Source organism: Apteryx rowi, unplaced genomic scaffold (assembly GCF_003343035.1).
Source record: "Apteryx rowi isolate R43461 unplaced genomic scaffold, aptRow1 scaffold_573, whole genome shotgun sequence".
Taxonomy (NCBI): Eukaryota; Metazoa; Chordata; class Aves; order Apterygiformes; family Apterygidae; genus Apteryx; species Apteryx rowi.
Genome location: NW_020450842.1, coordinates 485,362 through 510,634, shown reverse-complemented (window position 1 = coordinate 510,634; position 25,273 = coordinate 485,362). Strand labels below are relative to the sequence as shown.

Sequence of the window (25,273 nt, the reverse complement as noted above, 5' to 3'; positions counted from 1 at the left end):
TTGACAGTTCATGCTTTTTTTCTTCAAAACTAATTTATTTCTTTTAAAAAAATGTTGAAAGTTAATTAGTTAAAGCCATGATTGGGCATAAATGTTGCTTCTTCCTGAGATCTGAAATAGTACATTCTACATTTAAATTGCTGGAACCAAGTTACTAACTGACGACATCACTTTGTAGCTTTTCTGCAAAGTAAAAAATAAGTTATTAGCTACCACTCTAAGCTTTTTTCTRCCTTTGCAAAAATACATCTAAGACTTTTTTTGTCTTTGTATGTGCTACATTATAGCTTGCCATGACTCATCCAAGCCATCACTTAAACTTTGGAATGAATCCGGACCATGCCAGAAATTCCTTATCCAACTGTGGGATTAGACAGCCAAAGTATGGAGATAGAAAAGTTCACCATATGCACATGAGAAAAAAAGGTATGCAGTTACGCCGCTACCATTTTCTCACACCTCACGCTTAATCAGTATGAAAAACTACTGTTCGTTATTGTTTCACTGGCCTTTATTCTTCTGAGGTATCATTTTAATGGAGGATTTCAAAGGTTATACACAGACAACAGTGAGRTCTTTCTAAATAACTGGCTTTTGCAAATTAGTCAGTAAGCGAATAGCTGACAAGAAGCATGGATAATAAATTAGAGTTTTTATGTTATTTGATTTTTGGCAATTTTTTTTATAATTTGCTGTTCAACATGGTGAGTATACTGGAGGATATATTGTAAAAATGCTGAAGTCTTATTAACATGAAAATATGTGGTCTGTCTGCTGCAGAATACTCCTTACCCCTTAGAAGTATATTCGGCTGTAGTGATGTAAATTCTTTATTATTTGTGTAATGTTTGGAATGTCTTTTTCATGCAAAGGTGATATTTTTATCTGGCTCTCTGAACGCAAAAATACAAAAGCAGCTTGTAATGGGAAGGCTGTCAGTTAGGCAGAGAGCGTCTGTGAGGATTATACCTGCTATAAGTAAACCCTGTAAATAACAGAATGATCTTGTCTATAGCAATTACAAAGTAACATGTTAAGTAATTATTTTCTAAACCCATTCAGACTGAATTAGTGGTTGTTTATTTAACTGTGCATTGTTTATATTTGTAGGGATAAACACCTTGATAAATATTATGTCCCGTTTGGGACAGGATGATCCAGCTCCTTCCAGGTAATGAAAATAATAGACTCTAGGTTTGTATAGCATGTTGTATGGTTTGTTTGCAAGTAGGAAAAATTTGCAGAGGGAGCGGTTTAATAAAATCAACCAACTTATTGTCAGCAACAACTTTGGCAAATAGTTGAAATGGAAGGTCATTCTGAATTGCCTTTTATTTTCTGAAAGTGTGCTTTTGCAGTCACATGGTAAATGTTTGGTTGTGCCTGCAGGAAACACCTGAGGAAGCTTTTAACAGATAATTCTACCATTTCTACTTGGGTACCCTGAAATGAGGAAGACTAAAAGGCTACCTTTTACTTTCTGCAGAATGAAAAATAAGATTTGTTATTATTGTTACCACTGTTATAGATTGGATTCTCCATCACCTTCCCTCACAGTACCTTCCTAGCATGGCACCATGTTAACATGAATGTGATACTGAACGTGGGCTTGAAAGATGTACTGGTCTAATTTGAAGACGTATGCATAAACAGCTGGAGACAAAAGGCTGATGTTTAAATGTAATAATCCTTGACTGACCACTAAGAGTTGTGTGCAAATCAGTAATTTTTAAGATGTGTTTTATAGACACAAACAGACACCCCATTTAGCCAAAATGAATAAAATAGCTCACAGGACTAATACAAGAAACAGCTGTATGTGAAATCTGCTAAATGCATGAACTAGAGGGTAGAGCATACGTTAGTTAACTAGTGCTGTAACTGGACCTTTTGAAAGAGTCATCACTTCGGAGGAAGCTGGGGAGCGGGAGAGGTTGAATTCTGAACAAATGATTGTCGTAGCGTTCCCCAAATGCTGTTTCAGCTATATTGTGCCCTCTTCTTTGAGGGTCAGCGTCAAGGCTTATTTCAGCTCTCTTAAGACAATGTGAGATAAGGCTGAATTGTGTTAATTCTCACAAAATAATACAAAAATATAAAATTCTGCTTCTGAGAGATCTGTGTTTCCCGCTATGCCTCTACAAAGAGGAGTTACAGAATTGCTCACACTTTCTTGTTCTACACAGCAAAGGTACTTGAATTCTTTCAGCCCATAGACGAAGGCCTGCTATTTCAGAAGTTAGACAAACTAGACGATTACTAGGGGAGTGCGAATTGCAATCAAAGCTGTCAACCACTTGAGAAGGATCTACTGGATAAAAAAATTCCTGTAGCTATGGCCTGGATTCTGTTGCTGTCACATGTGTGAAGTCAAAATGGTACTACTTACATGCTTCAAGATGTAGAGGAGAAATTTTTATATATTCTATGACATAATTCAACTCCCATTGTTTCTTCAGCTGCTGTGTCCTGTTATTCATTTGTTAAATAAGCAGGCAGAGAGTTTGGAGAAAAAGAAACTTTATGCAAAACAAAAGAAAATCAGGAACATTCTTAGAAGAAAAAACAATAGGGGCTATGAAAAGGAAAACACAGGGAAAATAAGATTCTACTAACTTTAGAGCATCTTTGAATGCATCTTGTTCTCTAGTAATTTTTCTTTTGAGCTCAAAGGAAATTACAGAGAAAGGGTATAGTGYGTTTCTGCATGCTATTTTAAAGGTGCTATGAAAAATAAAAGTACTTGTTCCATGTAGCTCTGACATACCAACAGATCTACTGCAGAGTTATCACACCCTGCAGGTGCTGATGTTCTCTATGTACCCCCCATCCCCACCCCCGTGTGGCACACACAAGAAAGATGGTCATTTACTTCAAATCACCTGGTGCCCCAAGGCACAAAGAAACTCAGTCTCAGTAGTCCATTGCACAATGCCAATCAACAGTACTGTTTCCTCTCTCCATTTGTTAAGTTCTGACAATAGCTCAGAGCAGAATATATGAAAATTTCAAAGACTGCAGTGTCAGTCCCGAGCTTCATGATTCGCGTAGTCATTACTGTATTTCAGAAAGGATGTGCCCCAGAGAGAACGGGGGAAGCTGCAAGAACAGGTATTCCAGTCTGATTACCAAGCAAGTCAAACTTGTTCTGTTTTAACTGCATTGTGCAAATAACCAGCATGTATTATTTAACTGAAAGTAAATCTTAAAATCCCTTTTCCAGGATCAATCACAATGAGCGTTTAGAATTTCTGGGAGATGCTGTGGTGGAGTTTTTAACAAGGTAAATGTGGAATTCTTCAACAATCGTCACCAGCTTTTCTCTTTGATTACATTTGTATGTTACTGGCCTACCATCCAGCTTATGAAGCTTTGCAATGTACGCTTTATTGCGGTCCTGGCCCTGATATTTAGAGCTGCACAGCTGCACACACCTCTTTTGAAATTTCCTCCAGTGCTGATGATACAACAAATTAAACTGCAAGATGAAAAGCTAGAGTTTCTGTGTCATGGAGTGCAATTTAAAGTTGACTGGGGTTTTTAGAGATTACTATTCAGCTACAGACAAGTTGAATTTGTAGTCATTTTTAAAAGAAATTTTCATTAGTGTGTCATTTTATTTCCATGGATTCTGTGTGTTCTTTTTCTCTAGTTGCCTGTGAAAACTATTTATTGGTAATATTGAATGTGCTATTAGATTTCCAGTTATTAGGGGTATAGCTTGCATAATGTCTGTATGTAAATGAAATGGTTGAGCACAAGTGTAAGTTATTTAGAAGTAATAACAAAATTTTATGATTCATTAAAAATTGCTCCAATTTTGGTCTTTTTTAAGTATTCTGACATTAGTTGACAATACTAGAATACTACAAAAGTTACTTGTGTTGGCCTCTGAGCTGAGTACTAGCGGCAGCCAACTTGCTGAGAAGTGTCATCTGTCACAAAAGCAATTTCAGAGTTCCGTACGAAAGATTATGACCCATTTTTTAGTTGCTTTCTCTTATCATGGTTAACAGGGGAGTAGTTTGTTTTCTTTAAGAGAAGCTCTACAATAAGGCTGTGTGGATAACAATTGCCCTTGTATATCCATCCTCAACTAGCCATCAGTTACTCAGAATTAAGGATTATTTGTCTGTAAAGGTCTCCATTGCCCTTAAAACCAGTGGCCTTTTCCCTCATAGAACAAGTACAGGCTGAGAAGATGGAAGACTCACTGATTAAAAAGTATCTTGCATTTTTCACTGTCAGTGTTCATCACCTGTCACTTGACTTTTGTCAGCTAACTTTTGTCTTAATTCAGAAAATATTTGAGCTACTAATTAAGTGCATTTCTGTTCAATAAGCATTTAAGGGCCTATTTAAAATCTGAAGTTTCTACCCAAACTCTCTTCACTTCAGGACTCTGCTTTTGTGAATTATGATTCCTGATTAGATTGCCTCTAAGATTTACAGCGATTCTTGTTCTTAAAAAAAAATCTTGTGTCCATCTGCAGTTTTCCCCCTTGTACAGTTAGTTTATAGTTAGTATTATTGTTCTTAAACAAGCAAGTTATTTTCATTGGCATTTGAGAGCAATTCTTTGCTAAAGTACTGTAAGAAACTTTTTAAAAATATCCTGAGTGGTAGTCCAGACTGAATCAGTAGTCTCATTGTAAAGCACTACGTGCCTGTGATATGGAGTTCCTGTCAGTTGCCATGTGCTTTATTCCTCRCCATCCTCTGGGAGTCCAGATCCAGCCCTTGCTGAACCTATTGCTACTGAGAGAAACCTTTAGATAAGGGAACTGCATGCAGTTGTAGGGATTTGGAAATTATGTGCTGTCCAGCAAAGAGACAGGGCTCTTCCTCCCCTGCTCCCCATGCTATCCAGTCAATATTATTGAGCATTATTTTAATGTTTGATTGTTTCTTTATTTCAAGCTGAGTTGCCTTCTTGGGAGGGGGAGTTGTATTATCAGCTAAGATCTGATGGGATATTAGCCTTCCACTGAGGTGCACGTGATTTGTCTTTAACCAAATGTATCCATACTGAGGGGATCTGATTTGATTTTGTTTTGCCAGTGTCCAYTTGTACTACCTGTTTCCCACTCTGGAGGAGGGGGGATTAGCTACATATCGCACTGCCATCGTACAGAACCAACATCTGGCCATGCTGGCCAAGGTACAGTCCTCTGTTTTATATCTGTGTGTGTCTGAAACTCATAGATAAGATCCTGTTAATGTGTGGGTTGCTTCTTGAGTGGTCTGTCTGCTTTGAACATCAGTGTCTTCACCATATTTTGTGAGCTGGATTTGGGATACAGGAACTCTTTTTCAAGTTGACAGTGGATTTTAAAGATGAGGTAGGACTTAGTGTTTTTGCCAAAGCAGGTTTTTAAGAGCAGTGATTTTTGCCAGCAGAATGATAGGTTTTTAGGATGACTATGTTGAAGGCATCTCTATATTTTACTTTAAATTGCAGTGATAATGAAGTTGATAGTGGAAAGACAATGGAAAAAAAATTTGGATGTTTATAGAAGGACTTCCTGATAGGATATGTAGGAAGGAAACGGCAGCAGGTGGTAGAGAGAAGGTGAAAAAACTCATTTTGTCCACTCTCTGACCTAAAAAGTCATTTTCAGATTTGCCGTGATCTGTCAAAAAGCAATATGTTAGAAAGGTTTTTGGTGGAAAAATAGGCTTATGGCATTGGAAAATTTGAGATCCCTCTGAATTTTATGTAATTCTGTGAATAACATGGACTGTTTATATTTCTATGTGATACTGAGGGGGTTACAATGCAGAACTTTGAGTAAATTTATTTTCATAGATGATTTGGTATTCTATTCAGATTTAGTTTTGTTAGCATTTAATTAAAAAAAAAAAGAAAAGGGTAAGCCTGAGACTTACTATTATAATGTGCTGGGCCACACATACACATACACACACACACACTGATGGTTTTCAAGTGCTCTTTTAATTTTTTCTGACCATGTTCACACACTATATATATTTTTTAAACATACCCAATGTTGAAATTTTGGCAAAAACTGTATGATTTCTAATATATTATCTTTTTGCTCAGTTCTCAAGAGAGATAGAGGGGTAGGCAGTGCACACAATCATTTTCATCCAAAGCTTTCTTTAATAATATAAATGGACATGAATTGATTGAAAAATGTTTCAATCTGGGCTGTGTTTGTAAATATGGTATTAAACTGCCTGACATTTCAATTTGCTTTATCATTTTAAAACCTGCGTCAGGCAAGTTCATATACTCCTAAAGCTGTTATCAGCCTTTATCATAGTAAATGGGCAATTTTTGATTAGTTGTATAGCAGCATGTTTTAAATGTATTTATTTATATTAGATACAGCTGTAAATATTAGCGAGTTCTCTACATTCCTGATTTCCCAAGGTATCCTTTGTCTCTATTGTATATCCCAAATGACCTTCCTGCTTTCACCCCATTATCTCATGGAGTGTCACATTGCATTCAGTTTGCTTCCTCAGTCCAATTCTCAGCTCCTCAGCTTCTCTTGTGCATATGGAATGCTGTTTTAATTGAGGATCAAATGATGCACTTCTGTAGCTTCTAAGAGCTTTATAGCAGAAATTTTAAAAATAATCTGAAACATGTCTCGATCAAATATGAGATGTGAAATGTATGCAAAATACTTTGGATGCAAGCTCCTAAAACGGAGTTGAGCCACTGTGGTAAAAAAAWAAWAATAATAATAATAATAAAGCTAACATGAAGAAATGATAATAATCTGTAAGAAGTTTCAATTAATATAAAACACAATTTTCAACTTTGATATTGACTCTAAGGAGTTGCTCCCTGAACTGTATAAAGTGCAATACAACATAGTAAGTGGTAATTCCCTGTGTTCTGAGCAGTGAATAGGCTCTCATTCATTAAAAAATTGAAGGATTTTTTTTTTCTTTTCAAATTGAAATGCATATAAGCCATACATCTCAAACACCTTAGCTTCTTCACTTTTACTACTTAAATATACTTTAGGGGGATGAAGTTGAAAGTTAATGAGAAATTGGTAAGTAGAAATTTATACCCATTTGGGAAGGACCTATTCTCATACAAATTCTGCAAGATGCACAAATCTCTCTTCTTTAAAAATCCCATTAATGGGTTTGTGTCAGAAAGATGAATACACAGAGAACCTGGTATCTCTTGCATGCATTTCTATAGCAGAATTATCATATGTTATATAACGTATCTGACTCACTACCTGCGATGCTAACTGGCAAGCAGAATTATGGCTTGGGAAACAGATGAATGTTAATGACGTACGTTTGAAAGAAAAAAGAAGGCTAGGTGGCACTGTGGCTTAAAACATCAGTCTCTGCTCTCGGGGCCCAGAGGCTGTTGTCACTGCCACCTGTTGACAGTCTTAAAGGGAAGAGCTGGATGTTTTTTGGATTCGGCCCACCAGCGTTCCCATTTCTCACTATTTTACTTTATCCTCTTCTCATAGATGCAGTCTTTCTCCTCAGTGTTGGCTCTCTCCCTTTGAATGTCCCTTCAGCATTTCCAAAGGCAAATCATACAAGGGCAAACCATCTGCAAAAAACACTGCATGCTGCACCATCCAACCAATATCAGCCTATTTTTCTCTGTCACTGCCTCACCTTTCCTCTTGAACTCATTTCTAGATCTCACTACTAACATATTTTGATCTGGCTTCCATTAAAACCTTAGTTTTATAGTTTTTAGCTTTTCCACGGTATCCCACACTTGTTGCTTTCCTCTAGTAAACTAATACAAAATGTTCCAATTTTAGCTTTAAAGCCTACGCTTGCACTGAAACTGTACAGAGCACAGCTTTCGGGCTCCCTCGAGCCCTGTGGCTACATAGTCATGATGTAGCTGAAGCCTAGTGCCTAGAGCTTGAACTCTTGCACTTCTGTAACCCTGGTTTTGAATCTTTTCATGTCTCTGCAGAAGCTGGAACTGGATCGATTTATGCTTTATGCTCATGGTCCGGACCTTTGCAGGGAGTCAGACCTCCGCCACGCCATGGCAAACTGCTTTGAAGCCCTGATAGGTAAAGCATACATATTTGTGCGTGCAAACATTGTGTGTTATTGTGCCTATGCTGCGCATTGACGTTGATGGAGCAGGCATAGGCCTGTGCTGAGTACTGTTAGTAGGGGTAGGGATAGTAAAGCTTCTTAAATTTCCTTTGTCCCTTCCCATCTACTGTACAAGTGCTGTGTGAGTAACATGATGAATGTGCAGTATTAAAGTGAACTCTCACCTTTCTTCTCCTGACTCACATGTCCCTCCGATGTACCCGTTTCATGGTGTTGTAGCAYGGCACTTCCATATGTCGCCTTAGGACTGCACCTCTCATGTCACTGTGTCCAGCTGTGGGCAGCCCTCTGAGGAAGAGCAGTTCATTCACCATGGCCTGGCAGCAAAAGTGGAGGCTTATTGCTTCCGATAAATAGTACTTGCACAGACCTGCAAAATGTGGAGTCCCACATTAGCCCCGAGTTTTCAGTTCTGCAGGTTGCTTCAGCATTCACCAGATACTCCTAACCAAGTCACCAGCCCACTTTCTCTGTGCCCTGGTAACTCTTTTCCTGTGAATTAAACATGACATTTGTTAAGTAAATGTTTTAGGTTTTTGTATTTTTCTTCCGAAGAGAAAACATGGCAGTATGCCATAGCTGCTATAATAAAGCTACCAAAGCTCTCTAGCTGAGGGTGAAGGGGAGCTGTGCCAAGTTAGTTGAAGGACACTGTAATGCTGATCAGTGACTGGCTATGCTGATCGATTAATTTACTTTGGAGAAAGAGAAATCGGGAATGCCTGACCACAGTTATCATAATCAGCAAGCAGGAAGGGGGAAGTATGGTGTTAGAGCCATGCAAGTTCTATTTTATGTAGCATATTTTTATAAATCCTTATTTGATTGAATACATGAAACAAGCTAAATCTCAGTGATTCAGCTTCATATGCATCCAAATGTACTCTATGTAGTATTGACAACAGGAGTATCTTAGCCCTATTCAGGCCTTTACATACTACACAGGCTCCTAAAGCATTTTATCTGTCTTTGAAAATACATCACAGTTTGCTTAGATGGCAACAGTTCTGCGCATTCTGCCTTGGGCCAAATTGCATTTCTTCTTATCAAGAAATAAGAGTTGTCTTTTCAACTCTATTTCACCTTCCATGAGTGCTTTGATCTTTAATTAAAAAATAAAAAAGAAACAGAAAAAAAACACTAGATCTGTATCTGTGACTTCGTTCATATACTTCAGCCTGACAATGATGTGATGATGAGGACTTTCTGGCAGACACTGAGATTTGCTAAGAGAGCAGACTTGCTGTTTAACCTCCAGCGCGAAGTTGCTCAGGAAGCTAATAGAGCAGTAAGGTTTTGTTAGGGCCACAGCTAAAAGCTGGGAGTTTGTGAAGGGACAACAGAAGTATATTTGGGGTCTGGAGCTCCTACTTGGGAACCTTTGTACAAATCTGGTGCTTTTTCCCTGCAATGAAAATAATAACTAAGAGGCTGCCTAGTACCTGCTTAAAATTCTGTGCTCTCATAACATGCCTCTGGCAAGATACTGTTACAAACCCCCAAGCCAATCTCCAAAGAATCAAAAGAGAGTAGCTGACCTACTGAGAGAATCAGAAGGAAAGGATTAAAAAAAAAAAAAAGAGAGAGAGAGAGAGAGAAAAGAAAAGCATAGCGAGGCAGAGCGTATTCTCCCTATATTTGGGATTATTGACTCCCTTGCTCTGTGTTCTGTAGCTGTGTTCATGTAGCTGTGTATTCCCTTTGCTTTTATACAGCTGTGCTTACAAGGACTAGTAGTAGGATTACAGAAGCCCTTTTGTAAAGAGAATCAAAGGACGAAGTGTTGATACTCTATTTTAAAAGTGCCTGTGCAGATACAGTGTGGTACACACAAAAAATACAACTTGTTAGCACAAGTTTTGTTAAATTTGTTACTAAAGGCCATATGGAGGGCTAGTGATGCCTGTGCATGCAGTTTTTCAAAAAAAAATATATATATATATWATTGTAATATTGGGGAAATACTGACAGATTTATATGCAGGATGTAATGTTTTTGAAGAAACAGAATAAATGAAAATTATTCATTGGCTGTTGAAGTTTATTTCATGACTGTCACTGCCCACATATATTGTATAGTTAGCTGATTACTGGAAACCACTTTTAGAAATAGATCACTTTTAGACTAATTTCCTTAAACTTTGCTCTTAGAGCATATCACTTTCTATCACTTATTTGTCTTTTTTTTTCCTAGAAATTTTACAACCGTTGATTTATGTTAGTGTTTAATATGCCTTAAATTTCTCAGAAAATTGGATTTGCTATTTTGATTCTTACCATAGAAGGCATGCTTTTAAAAAATAAATATATTAGAGATGAGGAAGTCAGAGATCTATGACTTCTCTGTGCTTAGTAATTTTCCATGTACTAATGTGTTTCTGCCCTTTGATGTATTGGTCCCCTCATATAGGAGCTGTTTATTTAGAGGGGAGCCTAGAAGAAGCCAAACAATTATTTGGACGTTTGCTCTTTAATGACAAGGTATTTATCTAATTTACAACTTGACTTCCATTTTAAAATGTTTTTCTTAAGAATCATGAATGAACAGGAGTACACCTGTTGCACTTAGTTCCTAAGAATTTAATGTAGCATGGCATGTTTAGGACAGCAAACTGCACTAGTTCAGGAGGAAAAACTATGGTATTTCCTCAGGTTTGCTGTTGGTTGGTTGCTCAGGTAGGGARGGGCCTATGGTGTGGGAAACCTACAGACTTCCATTCAAAATGCCTCTCTAAGAGCAGAGGTGSGTGCTGTGGATCCAAACAACGTGCTTTGCAGAAACGGTGCGCTATTTCTGTTTCATTGGTTAAATAAATACCCCCCACCCCCCAACCTATACTAAATACATTTTCTAAAACTAAATACATATCTTTGAAGGGGTGGGGGGTCATCCAAAATTTACCTAACTGCAGAATTAAAATCTGATCCATTTTTTGCAGATTACATTGTAGATCAYTGCTGACTGGAATTTATCCCAGACAATAGTTAAGGACAGTGAAGGGGGAAGTTTGCTGATATTGATTAATTCTTAAGTTTTGCAAATTATGTTGTGAACCTGGGAGCTCTTATGCATACCTCCCTTTGTTTAGTTGGCCACGCTCACTTTTTATTACTTGTTACTCTCATCTTTCATCGTATTTTGGCATGTCACTTCTACCTTAAACAGAACAAAAGCCCTTCAGGTCAGGGAACAAGTTTCGCCAGCTCAACAAGCAACCAGTATGTAATGCTGAAGCAATGCATGTGGCAGCAGTGAAGGATGAATTATATAGTCTTTTCCTTCTTTATAACCTGTGAATCTTTGGAAGGACAAAGTTTATTAGAAATAAAAGTATTTTGTAACATATTATAACTTAGTGTTTACTCGCTGCCTGTAATGAAGGAAGACTATATGAAATAAAAGAATACAAATTTTTTTGTTTTTCCGTCTTGGCTTTTGGTCAAATCATACTTGCTACTGAGGAGGAGTAGGGAATAAAGTTGGACCTGGGGCTTAAACAAATCTTTTTATTTTTTTTTCCTTCTCTAGCCAGTTTTTATTTGGTTCAAGGATTTTTCTACTTCCTTGACACAAGCTAATTGGGAGAACTACAGGCAGTTTGAACAGCAAATACATGATTTTAAAAATTAGTTTGCCAGCACTATTGAATTTGCAATAAGCAGAGTCAGCATCTGAAATAGTTCAGTATTTCAAGTAATGACATTTTATTTAGTACTGTGGAATTTGTTAAATGACTCCCTTGAGCATTAAAGGCATCTCTCAATGTTTGCAGGACCTGCGGGATGTATGGCTTAATTATCCACTACACCCACTCCAAGTAAGTGTGTCTCTTTCTGTAATAAATTTCATAGCYCTGTTTTATTTCCAGGGATGCTTTTCCTTAGGCTTCTGCTGTAGTGACGTTTCAGAAAATTTACTAACAAGTAGGAGTGTATATATTTGCCTTTATGTGTTTTGTTTTGTTTTGTTTTTTGATAAATAATGAGTCTCTGCCTTTCTGAGGATTAATCATTCACCTTTCCTTGGATTGTGTTTGATATATGATTGTGTTTCTCATACAATAAATCTAGTGAGAGGTAACATTTTGTCTTCTTTTTCTTCATCTGCTATAAGTTGGGACAAAAGGGGCACAAAAATGGTCTCATGTAGCTATTTTGTTGAAAATAAGACCTATATGTTAATTGTAGGAAGACACATTACTTAAATGACTTAAGAGTGTAATGCTAAATATTTGCCTGATTACAGCATGGTTGTTTCATTGATTCCAGTAGCTTTAATAGCAGGTAAACACTGAAAATACAGATATGTCTGAAAGGTAACTTATCCTCCATCTATTTGTGAAACCCACAAGTAATCCACAGTAGGTTATTTTACAGTTCTGGAAGTTGGCAGAGCTGATTTCAAATCCTTGCTCCGTGAGTGAATTCTGGTGGAGACCCTGAGCAAGTCATGGAGCCTCTCTGCACTGTAGTTCCCCATGTTTACAGCAAGGATGACAGCATCTTCCAAGGGTGCAGGTGTGCTGCAAGGACAGCTGTATTCAAATTGTGATTCAGTCCATTAGTAAGGCTTTCTGGATCACATAAACATCTAAGAGAGAAATGGCCCTCTTATTACCTCTTTTGTCCAGCCAAATCTTTGGTGTTTTGTGCAGAGTCAATCTGACTCCATTAAAAGTTTTTGTGAGCACACCCTTCCAGCAGAAGGTCACTTAGACACCTACATCTGCAATGTTTCAAATATGTGGTACAGATTTTGCAGTGGGCGTGTAGACAAAACCTGTAGCGACAGATCATTGCACCTGAAGCACTTGTACAATCAACTCTCTGTCGCTGTAAGACAGGAGTAAATGGAAAAGAGTCTTAATGAAAAAATCAACTTTCCAGACTAAGCGCCAGCTATCCTGAGTGGCGGTACAAGCACACAAGAAAACTCTTATTCTGGATTTCTTTCTTTTTATTATTTTGTTTTATTTTAACATCTTTCTGTCCGCTTTCACGAAGGAGGCTTGGACTATGCTTAGGTTGGAGACAGGGAGTATATGAAGCTTATCATTTCTTGTTCCTACTTTAACTTCTGTGGGGTGAAAATGTATTTTCCTCTGTGGCCCAGATGTCATCCTAACTTTCTGCTTGCCAGTAGGGGAAGCATAAGCTGCCCAGTTTGGCCATTGGGAAGGGCTAGCCTTGAAAAATGACATTTTAAAAATTATTGAATGCGACTGTAACAATATGGCAAATGAAATACCAATTAAAAAGAATAGTTCTGGGTGAGATATATAGAACTGAAGGCCTGTAATCCTGTCGTTTTGTAGCAGACAAATCAGATGAAACTGTGATAAAGAAAATAATTAGTGGACGCCTGGATAAATGTGATTTATTTGGAGAGAATCAACATGACTTTTGCAAATGCAAGTACTGCCTTACCAACTGATAGGAGATCTTAGAGGAGACAAAAAAAGTAAAAATAAAAAAGTGGTAACACAGATGCTATTGTCTATTGGGTTTCCTGAAAGGCTTTTGACAAGCGACGCACCAAAGACTTGAGCAAATAAAAAAATAAAATAAAATAAAAAAGAACAACCCCAGCGAAGAGTGACAGTCCTTGCATAGGTTTAAAGGAAACACAAGAGACAGGACTGGACTGAAATGACCATTTCTTAAAGTGGATGGAGATGGTCAGCGGATTTCTGTAGGGATCTGTGCTGAAGCATGCGCTGTTCACATCAGCAGTGTAGCACTTAAGAAAGAAGATGAGCAGTGAGGTGGCAGTATATTGACAATACCAAATCATTCAGGCTCATAGGGACGACAGCAGGCTGAAGAATTGCGATGTGACCACAAGAATGCAACAGTGCCTGAACAGGCAGTACAAAAGCAGATGGAATTCCATGTAGGTAAATATAAAGGGCTGCACATGGAGAAGCAAAAAACAGCCCTGGCTCCACAAGCAACTGAACTCTGAACTGAGCGTTAGCCCTCAAGAGTGGGATTTTGAGACTGGGATAGGTAGTCAGCTGTCAGCTGAAGGCTCAGTAGTGTTTAAAGAAAAAGACAAATTAAACATTACTAATTGTTAGAAAAGGGATAGAGAACAAAACTGAAAAGATCCTGATGTCACTTTGAAAAACTGTGGCTTATGCACACCTTGAATATTATGTGCTGTTCTGCCCCGCATTTTGAAAAGGGTATAGTAGAACTGAAAAGGTGGATGAGCAGAAATAAAAAAAATTTGTGGATTTTTTGTCTCCATCTYGATGTGTTGTTGATCTGCCAGCCCTGTTGAGTCTGTTGCTCGATTTCAAGCAATCTGATAACATTAGAGATCTCAAAGACACGTAAAATTTTACACGTTTCATGAAAATAAATATCCTGTATTATCCATATGCAGAGACAGGACCATATAAGCAACACATTATAAACGCCCCAACTGTTAAAAAAAGCTTTCATCAGGGCTCACATTTTCTTTGACGGGTGGTAACTATCCAAGACAAAAAGCCACAGGAAACTGTTTTTTCTCAGTTCAACTGTTCACAGAACAACTTGTTCACTGTATTCTTTGCCCTTGGTTTACAAAAAGTTTGCTTTTCTCTTAAAAATTTTGGAAATTATCTGTTTGTTGTTATTTGCACTTAATCTTATTTACAGCTGCAAGAGTCCAATACTGACAGGCAACTCATTGAGACCTCTCCAGTTCTTCAGAAGCTCACAGAGTTTGAGGAGGCAATTGGAGTCATTTTTACTCACGTTCGGCTACTAGCACGTGCGTTCACCCTGAGGACAGTGGGTTTTAACCATCTGACTCTGTGAGTACGCAGCAGCAATTGCCCTTGTGTAGTTCTGTTGGTCCTTCTGTTAGTATCCCGAATTGCTTCGTTTAAAACAAAAAACAAAAAAAAACCAAAAAACTTGGGCTGTTACATCTGTTCTCCAGAAAAGAACAGAACAGCTCTGTCTGCAAGCCCACCTGGCTGAGTATCTTGTCTCTCACAGTAGTCAATGGTGCATACTTTGTGAAGGAGTTTAAGGAATGTTTTAAAGTCATCCTGGTGCATCTTCTGAGCTTCTTGCTTCAATGACTTTGGGGCTTCATCCTTGACACTGTAGTGAAACATATGTGAAGGTACATTTAAGGAGAGGAGAGAAGTAAAGTCATCTTCAGGCAAAGTATAGCCCTTGTGTTCTGTGGTTTGTGCAATACCTAACACAGTGGGCTTTTGGTCTCTAACAAGATCTTTTAGGTCCCATTTTAAAGCAAACAGTAGAGACATGCCAACAGGTACCCAAGCTAGGATCCACAAAGGTTTAAACCTTGATCCTTTTACTTCTTGTAAATGGACAGACTTTTTCTCTCCACTGAAGTCATTGCATTTATTAGTTCACTTGCTTGTAAGAAATTGCAAATAGAGACCATATCCCATTACAAACTTGATATCAACTTATTCCTCTTCTCCTTCAATTAGTCCCATATCTGTGGTCTAATAATTGTGTTTATCTCTAGCTTCTCTGATTTGCTTTCTCTTGAAAATCAGTGCTACGACAGTAGCGAACTGTGTTTTCATCTCATCTGGTTAACACTAGAAAATGATCTTAAATATGTTTAAAAATGAGTGAGGCTTACTTTCAGATCACTCGTTATTTTAATTTGTGGGTGCATGCTGGTTTTGTTTTTTCCCTTCCTGAGTGCTTATTGATTTTGCTGCATTGATGTCTCATTTTTCAGAGGCCACAATCAGAGGATGGAATTCCTGGGTGACTCCATAATGCAGCTGGTAGCCACAGAGTATTTATTCATACATTTCCCTGATCATCACGAGGGGCACTTAACGGTGAGACTGCCATCAATCACACTCTCCGGGAGAAAAAGTGTGGGATGGAAACTGAAATTATGGAAGCAGCTAGTGAATTATTCTGAATTTGATTAATAAAAGAAGCCTCAGCAAACACTGCTCTTAATAAGGCTTTGTTAATTTTAAGACGAGTTCTACAATGAATAGGAAATGGTGATTTATGAGCCCAGAGCAATAATTTTTGTTCTGTCTATGAAATGGATCAATAGTTTTAATGATGCCAGTGGTGAACTTGAAAGATAAGACTAGTTCTTGTTTAAAGACAGATGTTTTAAACTATTTATTTAAATAAGCACCTCACATGAGTTTTTTATTCATGACTACTAGTCTATGGAACCAGAAGGGGTTTTCTTTCCTGATAAGGTTGCTATTTTACAATCTATTTTACTGTGGCTTGCTCATTGTCTTCAATCCAAAGCTCCTGTAGTAGCTTTTGAATTTATTTTTAGTACTGTTGTGGTCATCTGTTGTTGGTTACCATAGCCTTTCAGCATCTCTTCTCCAGTCTCTGAACAACCCAGTTTGTGGGTCTTTCAACGATTTACAGTGTTTTAAGCATAGAGTGGTAGTACGTGTAATTTTTTTTTTTTTTTTTTTTTTAGAGGAATTGATCACTTTAGTAGTGCAGCTAGATGTTTTGGGGTTTATTTGTGAAGAATTTTCTTAGGTTTACTGAATTTTCTTAGTTTTCAAATCTTGATTAGAATAAAAAAGTATAGAAGTATCAGGAGTATAAGTCAAGTCCTTTAGTTAAAATTAGTAAGTAGTTTTGTAGATTTCTTATCTACTGGGAGTGATTTTCTCAAACCAATAAACTGATGGTGATACAAAGTCTCTAACAAACAGTGTGTTTTCAAGAAAATGCTTCTTAGGTGTTTGGGGCTAAATCTGTTTACAAGAAACAAAAATCACATGCTCTGAATAAAAGTGACTTTCATTTTTCTTCACTGTTTCTTAAATTCCATTTACATTTGCTTGGATTTCTCTGCAGCATTCAGGAGACAGACTAAATAGAGCCTGAATTTTTAATATGAAAACAAAAAGGGGGAGGAGCCTTCTCATATCAGTTTTTCCTAATGGAGAAACAAAAACATGAGGCAGAAATCAAAGGTTGCCTTTTTTCCTTTGTAGGTGACTATTAAAATTGTAGGCATCAGTGTCACAGTACGATAAATCTTTCAAGTATTATTTGGCAAGAAGGGTATAAAATGTTGCTATTAATGGTTTTAAATACTCAGAACAATGATCAGAACATCTCCATGTTGTTTAATTTAATGATAAATGACTTGGAAAGTGGAACGAGTTGCATGTTGTCCAAGTTTGCAGGGGAAACTATAAAGTTTGGACACAGAGTGGAATGGACATTGAGAATACATAAAAATTCGGAGAAGTAGGCAAATGCCTAGAATAAAATTTAAATTCTAGGGATGCACATGCAATGATAACCAGAATTATGTTTGAATGTTTTTAACTTTGAGGACAAATGAGATGAGGCTTGTGAGGGAGAGGGAGACTGATGATGGAGGACCTGAAGAGAAACAACAAACACTGAGCTCTCTTGCACCTTTTATCTAGGGACATAATTATATATATTTGAAGTACTAACAGAGCATCAGCTGAATCGTGCATGTAGTGCTGAGGAAATTTAACTATATTTAAGAAAAAGGAGGAGGAGAATAATTTTGTTTACAGGTTTTGAGATAGCCAAATGATCTGTCAAAAAAAGAAAATGAAATTTGGTAGGCTCTTGAAAGATACAACTTCCCCAGTGTTGGCTTATGCTACAGTCGTGGGTACTAATATGCTGTGGGAACATGGAAGAATAGAAGTAATTTCCTTTGTAGCTGGAGTTAAGCTCCAGCTGAGCGTACATCCTGAGTTACAGCATCTGTAATGGCACAGGCTGTGTGTTGCCAGGGTGGAGACTAGCTCCCAAAAAGATATTGGAAAGGGACAGATACCCTGTCCTCCTCATATCATTAAAGGGAATTGGGCTTGTTGCTGGATCCCATTTGTAGAGGAGGCAAGTTCTAATATGGAAGGGGTTGAGAAACACAGTGCTAGATGGATATCTGGTTCTTTCCATCCCCAACTCACTGTGAGTGTGTATTTTACTCTTTATTAGTTTTACCATAGTACTGATCATGGATAAGGGTCCCATCATAATAGATGCTCGGCAAATACAACAAAAAAGATCCTCCTTCTCCTATTGCAGGAAACAGCTTTTTGTCATATGGGACTGCACTTTTGTCTCATAGGTTGCATATTGTAGTTAGGATTTGGTTAGGGAATGTATTTATTGTTCATCTTAAGGACATAGAAAGGAAGGATTTTGGAAAGGAACAAGTAGGAAGATGATTTTGAGCAGAGGTTAGGAAGGCAGGTAATAATCCTCTTCTTTCTGCAGTCTGCCTAGTTTATGAAGATCAAGATGTAAGTATCTGCTTCATATATCATTGCCAAACAAATTATGAACATACTGTTCTTTATTTATCTGTTGTCAGAGATGAAGTATCAAGTGCAGGGAATAAATCTTGATTTCCATAAGCTCAGTTGACATGTTGGAGCCAGGTAGCATATAACTTGTATCTAATAAGCAGAGCAAAAGTGACATGGCAGACAAAGAAGGCAAAATATGCACTGCAACTTCTCAACTCTAGATTATATATAAGCAGTGGAAAGAGAGACATTCTTCCCCCCACCCCATCCTGCCTCCCAGAATAGCCCCAAAGTTTTAAATTACACCATTTCATTTAAAGCAAAGAAAGAACAGAAAAAAAATCACCCTAACCAGGAGTTTAGAAAATTGAATGAAAACCTGAAATCCCAAAGTACTCCTTAAAGCTGTGTGAGGTAGGTCTTTGGTCTCTGTATTTAAGCAATCTGCCTACAACCAGCCTTAAGCACCTCAGGGGACTCTGCTGGAGGACCAGATATCCTGGACTTTAACATGTGCTGAAATTGTTAGGGACAGAACTTCATCAAGGACACATCAGCTCAGCCATACTGCCTTCAGTAGAGCAGTATAACAGCACATATATGCGCTATCCAGTTATGCTCTGCCCAAATGAATGGAATGGCTTCCTCATTTGGTGGTTCTGAAACACTAGATTGTCTCACTTTAGTGTGTATTTGTTTTAATTATTGACTATTTGTTTCTTATTTGATGGACTCTGGGAACTGCTCTGTAGACTCCAGAATATTGTGTGTTATATGGAAAAATGCATAACTTCATGTATTTCACCAGAAAATTGCAGATGAGCTGCAAAAGTATTGGAATGGTGAAGAGAYGGTGTTTGATTGCAAATGAATTCACAAACAAGCATTTATAATGCAAGACTTACTTATAGAAGGAATGTATCTATAGAAGAAATAAAATTGGGGAGAAGATTTAAAACAGAAGAAAGAATTAGCAGGAGAATGAGCGTGCATGTGTGCGTAAATCATACAGAATATGAGGTTTGCTGAGAGAGAAGAGAGAGGCAGCAAGGATAAATAACTTTTTTCCTCCCATCTCTCCTTACCTTTTTAGAGTTCAGCATTGCTAATTCTTACCATTTAGTGGAACTTCTTTCTGTTGCAGCTGTTGAGAAGTTCTCTGGTAAACAACAGGACGCAGGCCAAAGTGGCAGAAGAGCTGGGTATGCAAGAATTTGCCATCACTAATGACAAGACAAAGAGACCTGTAGCTCTTCGGACTAAGACTTTGGCTGATCTCTTGGAATGTGAGTTAGTGTGCTTATAACCGCTTAGTACTTATCAACTTTTTTTTCTTCAGGGCTTGTTTAAGAAAGGCATTAGAAATCCCCCAAGTTGTTATTAAAGATGCATGTTCAAATTTTCAAGTGAATTATGCCTAAACCTCTGCAGGACAGATTTTTGAACACTAGCCTACATTTTTGCAGGCTCAATAAGAAAGCATGAAGAAGGCATAATTGCAGGTGTGATATTGCAGGCTTAGAAATGGAGGGGTTGTGAAGACCAGATCAAAACTGTATCTCAAAAGTTAAAACTTGTCATCTGAGTCAAGCTATTTAATGGCAGTTTCAATGTATCAGTAGTATATTCTTGTCACTGTTAGAAGATAAAGTATTTCCTTCAGTGCATGAATATTTCTGTGGTTCATTTAACTGCATTCTGGGAGAAGGTTTCAAAATAGCAGTTCCACAAGAGGGAAAGCCACATGGAAATTAAATGATTTTTAGTCCATTTGTCAAAGTGTGTGCTACTTTCTTTCTAAAGAAAGTGAAACAGTAATAAATATTGTGCAAAGAAAGTTAATCCGTATCCTGTACATTCTGATACATTTTGTGAGCCATTCAGACCCCTTGGCTTTTGCCAAATCCTCTTAGTAAATGGAAATTGCACACAAACAGGAGTGATTTATATCTCAAACATTTTTATGGTACCCAGTAGTGATTTATTTCTAAGTAGCCATGGTCTGCTGGTTAAAATGTGGGATTAGGATCTGAATGTTGTTTCTAGCTCTTCAAATGACTGAGTGAATTTGGGTAAGTCATGTAATCTCTTGGTCAACTTTGTTTTTTCCTGTATATGCAGGATAATAATACCCTCATCAGATCACTGCTGTGAAACTTAACTGAATATGGCTTTAGAGTACTTAAAGATATTTGTTTCTAAAAGTGAAAGCTATTCTTGGATGAGTGACAGTACCTTTTTTTCCCCCCCCCCAGCCTTTATTGCTGCCCTGTACATTGATAAAGATTTGGAATATGTGCACACTTTCATGAATGTATGCTTTTTTCCACGTTTAAAGGTAAGGCCAGTAAGGTTCCTACTTTCTTACCGCCATAGTGCTTTTAATATATGCCATTGTGTTTTGGAGTCTTACCACAAACTCTCAACCATAAAAGCATCTTTGTGAACACCTTACAGGAGTTTATTTTAAATCAAGATTGGAATGACCCTAAATCTCAGCTTCAGCAGTGCTGCTTGACTCTCAGGACAGAAGGAAAAGAGCCAGACATTCCTCTTTACAAGTAAGAAACAGCACCTTATGGATACAAGCTAATTATCAATCTTTCTTTTAAATGAAGGAAGATGTGGTCAAACGCCCAATGTTTTTTCCCATACTTTGGCCTTATTTTAGCCCTCCAGGCCAAGTCCTTTAGCCTCTTCTTGTCTGAAGATGATAATTGTTGAACCAATGTTTTCTGAGCTTTTGATGTTTTAAGCCATTGCAGGGAAGAATCAGTAAGAATTTTACCTTTTACTGTTTCAGGGAAAACAAATGTGTTCAGTGTTCATTGGCATCATTCTGTGTTTTTTTTTTCTTCCTTTAATGTAAAATAGTGGGAATATTTTGAATGAAGTGAATAGAACAAGGACAGTGGCTGTTCAGATACAAAGTCGATACCTCCATTCTGTTTCCAGTAATACTATGAACTTTCTTTACGTCCCTGTGCTACCAAAAATAACATGATACGCCTCCTGATTGTAGGCTCCAGTTCTAATCAACAAAGAGCCAGGCACATCTGAGGGGCAATGCAGGGTTTGGACATTTTCAACATGCAATTCAGCCCGCATCTGTTGTCTTCCATAGGAATAAAAGAGCTCAGGGCCAGAAATTTCTTGACTTGGGCACCTTAGTTAAATACCTGAGACTGGGTGGGACAAATCTGCCTCCTCTCTTTCAATTTCATCAGTGGTAAAATAGAGTAATAGCTACTTCAAAGAGACAGTAATAAACTTTTAAATTTGTATACTGCATCCACATCTACTTGATGAATGTAGGGAAGGGTGCAATGTTAGCCCCCAAGAGAAGAGAAAGGCTGTGAAAGTTCAGGGCTTATGTTGGGATTACTCTACCAAAAATGTATGAGGAATGAAAATCTTAAGTGCATTTGTCACATTTACTGAATTAAAATTTTCGATGAAATGTAGCAGTGAGTTATAGTGAGAAACAGTGCACCTCAGAAATGTGATCACTTTAATGTGGTAACTGATGCTCTGCCAATCTGACTCCTCAGTGTTTCTGTCTGAGGGTTCACCCCTTTACTTGAGTGAGGAAGATGAATACAAAAGAAATTATTCCTGATTCTTGTAAAACCCACTGAGTATCAAGTACCAAATGTTTGTTTTGTTTTGCTGTGATAAATTGATTTTTGTAGTACAGCTTAGTCATATGCTGTTATCTTCCTATTATCTTGTTAAATTTTTCCCTTGGGGTTATCTGTTTCACTGCACTCAGTAGCTTAGCTTTTGAATTTGGGGTGGGTTTTATTTGCTCGTGTCTGGTGTTACACACTACACATGTGGAATACTGTAGTTAGATACTTTAAAAAATGATGTGAAATTGCTGCTCCTTCCTAAGTGAAAAAAGGTAGTGGACAGAACTCAAGCTGACAGTGGGGAGAGATTAGAGACGGGGAAGAAACAGCAGAAGCAAATTCATTGCATGCCTAGGGAATTATCTTTTTCTCCTTGAGATGATTATCAATGCATATCCTAGACTTTCACTCAAACAGAAAGGTTCTTTCGTAAGTGACAGAAAGTGTAACTTTTCAAAGTTGAAGGAAAATTCCTTTATATTGTGATAATTTGCTATGTAGAGAGGCCCCCCCCCCCCATCTAATACCAAGCCTTTTAAAACTTGCTAAATGTTCAGCTCTCAGAGCCTAAAAATTTGGTGCCCATCAGCTTGTTGGTATGATTATTTGCAATTGCACAGCTATGTGTTTTTTAAATGATTTTATTACAGGTGTATTCAGTGTTTCAGCACTTTGTGCATAGTATGCATTTTTGCCTGTAGGCTGAAGTTTTAATTTTCATATGGTACTCCTGAGTGAGCTTGAAGGAATAAATAAATCCAGTATAAACAAAGATCCATTTAATGTAAATTACTCCTTTTAATTGTGCACCATACTGGCAATCTCTGGGTTAAGGTCATTTATACAGCCGTCCTTCAAATCCTTCCTCCATTTTTTTGTGCTAGTTCCACTAAATGTATTGACCAGACTGAAAGCTTGTTGATGTAYGTGCCACTGACAGATTCATTTTTTTAATACTTCCCGCTTGAATAAATCATGTCTGTCTTATTTCAGGACTCTGCAGACCGTTGGACCTTCTCATGCCAGGACATATACAGTAGCTGTTTATTTCAAAGGCGAAAGAATAGGATGTGGTAAAGGCCCAAGGTACTGTGAAAAACTGATGGCATGGTATTAAAGTTTATTTGACTCAGGAAGCGTCCAGAATTACCAGCCATGAAGGTAGACAAGTGTCCAACTGGCCTCAGAAAAGGAAAGCTTTAGAGCCTTTCTCAAGTCATTCTGAGTTTCTGCCTCAATCTTATTTTAATACCTGAAGGGTTCAATGCCTGTATACGTTTAGGCCTTAAGTTTTTTTGGTGAACCTACGAACAAGCTGGCCAGCAATCTTGACCTATTGTGACTCACAGGATGGAAACTACAGAACAGCTTCCTGAAAATGATGACTTTAGCGTTAGTTTTGCTGGTAAATTATGGTCCAAATTAAGCTGGCAAGGAAAGGGTGAAAGGCTCTCAAATCTGATACTGTAATTTTTAGGCATGTAAGTAAAAGAAGGTGAATATTTTGGGATGGTTTATGAAGTTACAAAGACTTCAACCATGAACCCAAAGTACCTAATTTTATTTTGTGGTATCAAATCTATGTTATGAAAATATCATTAGTTTTATAGCTTTCACACCTCTGTGATTTTGTTCCTTTTTTTCTCTCAAGTCAAAGCAAATGCTTCAATAGAGAAGAATGAATAGAGAAGAACTAGAATATTGTTAATGTTATTGATCTAAGTTTAAAAATATTATACTGGAGCTGTGGTGCTATTGCTCACATATTTGTGAAAAGGTTGATATATCATACACCATAGAAATTGCTAGCTACTGATTATCTGAAGAGTTTTATTACAAAAGAGTAGCCAGTGCTTCATTTTCTCAGAAATTGTGATTTATTCTGTACAACTTAGATCAAATATAACATGTTTTTGTTTGGCTTTGACAGTATTCAGCAAGCAGAAATGGGAGCTGCAATGGATGCACTTGAAAAATGTAAGATATTTGCTTGGGCAACAAAGAAAATTATATTTTACTTCCTTAGGCTTTAATGGGGTGAGGTGTGTGTTTTGTGGGGGAGAAAAATAGAACAGAGCATATATATTGAATGCTGTCAGCTTCTAAGCAACAGGTTTGCCTATTACTGCTTTCTAGGCAACTCTGTAAAAAGTGGAGTTAGTATGATAACAACAGTTTTTTTGTTTTTGTTTGTTTGTTTGTTTGTTTGTTTGTTTGTTTTTAAAGGGAGTTTTTGATCTGTTACAGAGACAGTAACTTAAAGGGAACCCTGTGCAATAAAGTCTCATTGAGATTTTCCATGCTTTGAATATGTAATGGGATAAGCCTGCTCCATCTCAGATAGTGAGATTGTCTCATGCTCTGGTTTGGGGAGGAGGAATACTACTTTTCATTTGCCAATTTAGAAAAGAAAATTTGATTTTTGGATTATGCAGTAGACTAAAGACTAACATGCAGATCCTCAGCCTCATTTAAGTCAATACTAATCCGTTAACAGCAGTTTATGTCAGCTGAGCATCCACTCATCTTTGTATACTTCTTTCAAAATTATGCACAGAAAATACAGCATGGGAGCAGTCCTTCATTGCAAGGGCATCTCAGAGAGGAAACTAGTCAGTCTAGTTAAAATGCCAGCTGTGCAGGTACTGTTAGTAAATAGGTAACGTGTTCTGTGCAACAGAAGCTCTCTGTGCAGGAGGAGTAGGGGAAGTCGATTTTTACATTTCACTGAAAGGAAAGACCTGCCGTTCCTCAGATGTCAGAAGTTTTTAATCCATAACCTCTGCATTCAGAAATTCCAAGCCTTAAAACTTTCAGAAGACAATGTAGTCCCTGTAGTTCAGAATTGTTCATATCCATCTGATAGGCATATACTTCACACCACCAGTAAATTTGATAAGTAGAAGACATAACTTCCCTTTTTCATTGAATATCTACAAAAATTTCCTGAACTATTCCTTTTGGGTGTTTTTTCTTGTGACAATATCATCTGTCATAAAGAGACATGAGCTTCAGGTCTTATCATTCAAGGACTTCACAGCTTTCTTCTGACATACATTTTTGAATACCACAGAATAATTTAGGTTGGGAGGGACACCACCCCTCAAAATAGAGCCAGCTTTGAAGTTAGATCGTGTTGCTTCAGGCCTTGTCCAGTCAAGTTTGAGAATCTTTAGGAATGGAGACTCCATAACCCCTTTTGGCACCTCTTCCTGTGTGTATATGTTTATATGGAGTGGGGCTTTTTATTTCTTGGGGT

At 37.6% G+C, this 25,273-nt stretch overlaps 1 protein-coding gene across 4 annotated transcripts in view; it reads left to right on the top strand.

The window, feature by feature from the left end:
- The window catches only part of DROSHA (drosha ribonuclease III), a 70,525-nt gene that overhangs the window by 43,062 nt on the left and 2,190 nt on the right, over positions 1-25,273 (top strand). For all 4 annotated transcript variants that reach the window (XM_026082352.1, XM_026082350.1, XM_026082351.1 and 1 more), the window contains 14 exons: positions 288-426; positions 1,111-1,171; positions 3,224-3,283; positions 5,062-5,161; positions 7,943-8,045; positions 10,504-10,574; positions 11,867-11,911; positions 14,742-14,899; positions 15,817-15,922; positions 19,527-19,668; positions 20,638-20,720; positions 20,840-20,943; positions 23,008-23,100; positions 23,945-23,991. In XM_026082352.1, coding sequence (XP_025938137.1) covers positions 288-426; positions 1,111-1,171; positions 3,224-3,283; positions 5,062-5,161; positions 7,943-8,045; positions 10,504-10,574; positions 11,867-11,911; positions 14,742-14,899; positions 15,817-15,922; positions 19,527-19,668; positions 20,638-20,720; positions 20,840-20,943; positions 23,008-23,100; positions 23,945-23,991 — 1,312 coding nt within the window. The remainder of the gene's footprint in view (positions 1-287; positions 427-1,110; positions 1,172-3,223; positions 3,284-5,061; positions 5,162-7,942; positions 8,046-10,503; positions 10,575-11,866; positions 11,912-14,741; positions 14,900-15,816; positions 15,923-19,526; positions 19,669-20,637; positions 20,721-20,839; positions 20,944-23,007; positions 23,101-23,944; positions 23,992-25,273) is intronic.